The sequence below is a fragment of the Eleutherodactylus coqui genome, chromosome 2, assembly GCF_035609145.1.
Source record: "Eleutherodactylus coqui strain aEleCoq1 chromosome 2, aEleCoq1.hap1, whole genome shotgun sequence".
Taxonomy (NCBI): Eukaryota; Metazoa; Chordata; class Amphibia; order Anura; family Eleutherodactylidae; genus Eleutherodactylus; species Eleutherodactylus coqui.
In genome coordinates this window covers 208,735,105-208,740,770 of record NC_089838.1, presented here as the reverse complement: position 1 = coordinate 208,740,770, position 5,666 = coordinate 208,735,105, and the positions used below count along the sequence as shown (strand labels likewise).

Genomic DNA, 5,666 nt, shown 5'->3' with positions numbered 1-5,666 from the left:
AATGACAAAACCCCTTTAAGAATAGTAGTTGTCTGTTTCTTTTATTTATTTGGAATGTTAGTCTTGTATTTTTCCCATAACTGCAGCATGATTGCAGCTGAACTACGACTATAGATCAGGATGTGTCAAATAGTTTGTGTATACAGAAACTAGTGGTTGTCACAGGGATCAAAGACTTTGACAGTTGTATATTTAAGGATGCTGCAGGCAATTTACCTATACTCAGCACAGCACTGACAAGTGTATCAGATCATCTGTCTGGAATACCCCTTGGCCAATTTCCGTCATAATACAGACTCAAAACTAAAATGCAGACCTATTGTGATCTAAATTCAATTCAGTAGGAGAGACACTAAAAACGTGACTGTATTTGGGCTGCCCAAAACTGGCCTTAGGGTCCTTTTAGATGAACCGATTCTCTTTTGAACGAGTAAGTGACATTACCGCTAAGTCATCCGCTTGTGTGCAGTCTGCTCAGACAGGTAGATGCATCATTGGCTCATTCAAATGAAAATCGTTAAGAATCGTTTAGTCTTTCTCATTCGCTGTATGAGCAAACAGATTGCTGTTTAAACCGAACAATAAGCGAATAAGCCAACTATGGTTCTCATGCCTGCATAAAATAAACGACAAACAAAAAGAAAATGATTAGCGTTTACCGTTCATTTCTGGCCTGTGTTTAGCTCAAATGATTATTATTCACTTTTGTTCGTTTGAATGATTATTTGAAAGTTAATCATTCCGTCCAAAAGTACCGTTGGGCTGCATTCCCACGAACGTATATCGGCTCGGTTTTCACGCCGAGCCGATATACGTCGTCCTCATCTGCAGGGGGGAGGAGGATGGAAGAGCCAGGAGCAGGAACTAAGCTCCCGCCCCCTCTCTGCCTCCTCTCTGCCCCTCTGCACTATTTGCAATGAAAGGAGGCAGGACGGGGGCAGGGCTAAGTTCCGAGAATTAGCCCACCCTCGTTACGCCTCTCCTATTGCAAATAGTGCAGAGGGGCGGAGAGGAGGCAGAGAGGGGGCGGGAGCTCAGTTCCTGCTCCTGGCTCTTCCATCCTCCCCCCACCCCCCTGCAGATGAGGACGACGTATATCAGCTCGGCGTGAAAACCGAGCCGATATACGTTCGTGGGAATGCAGCCTCAGGTGGTATCTTTTCTGTTATCTTTTTCTGTAAACATTGGAAATATTTGCTGCTTCAAAGATACACTTAATAGATGCTCAGTGCACATCTATGCTCAGAAGGTTAAGTGCAAGCAGATATAATATCAAACACTCTTTTTGTTTCCAAGAAAGTACTTTTTACAGATATAATAGGTTTGAATTGCCTTAGATATGACTCAAATGCCATTCCAACATAATTGGACCTGTTTCTGACTGTATATACTGACATTAGCATTATAATTCAGTTATAATAGTTTCCAATCCAACAAGATGGGAAAAGTTTGGATAATAATTGGAAGTTTAAAAGACACATTAGTGAAACGTTCTGCAACAATATATATACAAGATATATGTCTATGTTCTGGTAATAAAAACTACTTACACTGAGCTCTAATAATATATTTTTAATAGGTGTCATGTACTGATTTAACAAATGTATTTTAAGTGGCATACCTATAAGTGTGGAGCAAAAGAGGAGGAAGAAAGATCAACAAGTTCCAGTGGATCAAAACCACACTCATTAGTGAAAACTAAGAGCATTTGAACACCATTATAAGAAAACTTACAGGAGTTGTCTAAGAACAGACAGTATTGGTATATCGCTACAGTATACCAGTATGTCCAGTCCCTGGGACTCTATCTATAGTGGACACCATTGAATGCTAGAACCAATTAGCATTACTAGAAAATAATTGTAATACTGCATCTTCTATTGGTTCTACTGGGCTTTCTCTAGAGGCATCATGGTTGGCTTTTGACTGAAATGGGCTGACAATGAATTATATACTTTATTTGTTTGAAAATGTGATGGGACCTGCTCCAAGAGGGGACTCTCTCAATTATATGGTGCTGTTAGAGGAGCCATATGGATGCATATATGGCTCCGTAGCAGGATGATGCATAGATGCCATGTTCCTCTTTTCAGGCTCCATGCACATGACTAATAACATGCACATAACATTACAAAAAGGCTTCAGGTTACTGATAAATGAGTTTGAGTTAATCTTTTTTAAAAATATATTAACATTAGAGATGAGCGAGCATACTCGCTAAGGACAATTACTCGAGCGAGTATTGTCCTTAGCGAGTACCTGCCCGCTCAGAAGAAAAGATTTGGGTGCCGGCGGGGGTCGGGGAGTGTCGGGGGAGAGCAGGGGGGAACGGAGGGGAGATCTCTCTCTCCCTCTCTTCCCCCCACTCCCCCCTGCTCACTCCCGCAACTCACCGCTCACCCGCGCCGGCACCCGACTCTTTTCTTCCAAGCAGGCAGGTACTCGCTAAGGACAATACTCGCTCGAGTAATTGTCCTTAGCAAATATGCTCGCTCATCTCTAATTAACATCCATATCTTGTATATAATTCTTTTTTTTAAATTTTGTGGTTTTTATGTGTGGTTCAAAAATATAAGTATTACTGAGCTCGCTAGTTTATTAAGGCACCTTAATTATATTTTTATATACAATTTATAATATATACCTAAATACAGCAATCTAATAAATGTTTGACTTCTTGTTATATACATTAATCTTTATCTTTCTTGCAGGTGGAAGGATGGCTACATTCCTCTTCCTGTATGTTGCTGTGTCTCTCCTGAGGACAACATTCAGCTGCCCCGAGGCATGCTCCTGTGTGGACAAATACAATCAACAATTTGCTGATTGCACTTACAAGAAGCTACAAAAGGTTCCAACTGGGTTTCCATCCAATGTCACCACCCTTAGTCTTTCAGCCAACAAGATCAACTCTCTAAAGAAGTCCAACTTTGTAGGGGTGCCGCAGGTGACATCACTGTGGTTAGCTCATAATGATATTAGTTCAGTAGAAAAGGGTACGTTGGCAACTTTGGTTAATCTTAAAAACCTGGATATTAGTCATAACCAACTGGTGGAATTCCCATGGGAAGACTTGGCCAGCCTCCCTGCCCTTCAACTGTTAAAAATGAATAACAACCGCATGGTCAACCTGCCAACAGATGCCTTTGATAACTTAAAAGATCTTAGGTCTCTCCGAATAAATAATAATCAGTTTACTATAATTCGAGAAGGAACCTTCAAGCCCCTTGTTTCTCTTCTGCATATTCAGATCTACAATAATCCCTTTCACTGCACTTGCTCACTTATGTGGCTGAAAAAATGGATTGAAGAAGCTCAAATCACTGTTGCAGAGAAGGATTTGATTGTATGTAGTTCCCCTGAAGATCTCCAAGGGAAGACACTTATTAAAATTCCAGATTTATCATGTGGAGTACCTACTGTGCAACTGAGCTACCACCCTAATCTTGATAGCACTGAGTTATATGATGGATTTACTCTTTCTTTACACTGTTTGGTCAGTGGTAATCCCAAGCCAACAATCCAGTGGAAGATTCGCAATTCAACTCAAGAAACTGAGATTGAACTGCCCAGTGATGTGGCCAAAGTAGAGTTATCTGGAAACTTTCTGGTTTATCAGAATGGCACACTAGTCATTCCCCACCTTAGCAAGAAATTACAAGGGACATACACTTGTACAGCCACAAATGAGATGGGGAGTAACGAGAGTTCAGTCAATGTCTCTGTGGCAGGAAGTCAAAAATATCCCTCAAAGGTTGAGGATCCAGCAGCAAGAAATATACCTTCAGATCCTAAAAAATCTGCAGGTAAGGAACAAGGAAACAGTGTTCTTAAGGAAGATAAAACAGAGGAAAAATTGAATCCTGGCATGCCAACAGTGTCAACTTCTGGTACTTCAGATAACAACATAAATGCCAAAGAAGGCTCTTACTCAAATGAGAAGAAATGTGGACCTAGTGTAGGAGGCTTGCATGTTTCAAACCATGCATTCAATGAGAGTAGCAACTTGAAACCTCATGTGTTTGATCTGGGAGTAATAGCTCTAGATGTATCAGAGAATGAGGCAAAAGTACAAATAACTCCATACAATACACATTCTGGTAAACAAAACCTAAAGATGCTATACCTCTGCCAGGAAGGTCCTAAAGGTTATTCTTTAGTTCAGTGGTCCGAAATAGAGGATCGAGTAAACTCCTACTGGTTTCAAGGGCTGACACCTGGCACCAACTATTCTGTATGCCTAACGTATAAAGGAGAAGATTGTCAAGTGCAGGTGGTTTTTACTACTAAGAAAGAAGTTCCCTCTTTGATTATTATCATTGTGGTCAGCATTTTCCTTCTTGGTTTGGCTACCATACCGCTGGTGGGAGCCACATGCTGTCACCTGCTTTCTAAATATCATGGTAAAAATTACAAGTTAATAATGAAGAAACAAAAACAAGATCCAATGGAGAAGCACATGGCTGCTGATTTTGACCCCAGGTCATCTTATGTGGAATCAGAAAAGAATTTTGACCCTAGTGAAGCTGGGGGAGAAGGAGAAGCAGAGACAGAAGCAGAACCAGTGCCTGTAGAAGAAGAGGTTGAGAAGGAGATTGAAGAAAGTGGGTCAGATGATACTCTTCCAATATCTCAATCCAAAACCAACCAGGAAGATTTCGAGGTGGGATCTGATAATAGTGATAAGCTTCCTTTAGGAGCTGAGGCTGTGACCATCTCAGAAGAAATTAATGGCAACTACAAGGAACCTGCCCGCTGATATGACATGAGGTCAAGATATCACCTTCATTCAATTCCTTTGATTTATCCACAAATTTATTCAAGCGTGAGACCTTCTTTAATTCACTAACTCATCAGTATTCCTGTGAAACCTCTGCAATTATAAAAACCTGAACAAACCTCCCAGAGTCTCCAGAAATGTTCTCCTTATCAAGAATTTACAGGTGAAAGGAGGAGTGTATAGGAGCATACACAAAAGTTAAAAGGTGCAATGGATAAACTTCACAAATAACCGCAATGGCAGCATTCTCACTACTGTTTGCCAGCCTGAGAATGATAGTAAATCAATACTCACCAGTCCAAAGCCTCAAGGAGAAGATCCTGCTTATAGCAGTAGACAGCTATGCTAATGGTTTCATAACACTGCACATTTGTATGCATGCCCCGTGTCGCATATCTTTGTGCATCAAAGTGTTTCTGTAACAATGTATGTGAATATGCCACAAAATGTGTACTTTAGGTTAGTCTATAAAAAATGTGTGTAAAAGTTTTGCCAACAGGTGAGTGCACAGTGCGTATATATTTATAGGTAAATGTATAAAAAAAGAGTGTTTCTACAGTGAGCACCTAGCATGGTGTATACTTATGCATATACAGTATACACATATCTGGCTTCCTGATTAATTTGACTTCTTGTTCCAAGCATTTGCCATACTTATACACATCATTCGAAGATAATGAGCTACTAAAGATTTGCATATTCAAAAAGATCAAAATATAAATTTTAATACAATGGAGTCTTGAAACCACTAAGTAACCAAGATGATGAAACAATGACTTTTAATATCGTGGCCCTATAATTCTGCAACATTACGAATCTTTTCCATCATATAATGACTGCAGATATCCAATCCTTTTAGACGTATACATAAACCAGGACAATATAG

At 40.1% G+C, this 5,666-nt stretch overlaps 1 protein-coding gene across 1 annotated transcript; it reads left to right on the top strand.

The window, feature by feature from the left end:
* The first annotated feature begins 2,719 nt into the window (after positions 1-2,719).
* ISLR2 (immunoglobulin superfamily containing leucine rich repeat 2) lies at positions 2,720-5,328 on the top strand. The gene has a single exon (XM_066589946.1). It carries the CDS (start codon positions 2,720-2,722, stop codon positions 4,757-4,759), a length of 2,040 nt encoding a protein of 679 aa, XP_066446043.1. The 3' UTR covers positions 4,760-5,328.
* Positions 5,329-5,666: the final 338 nt, after the last annotated feature.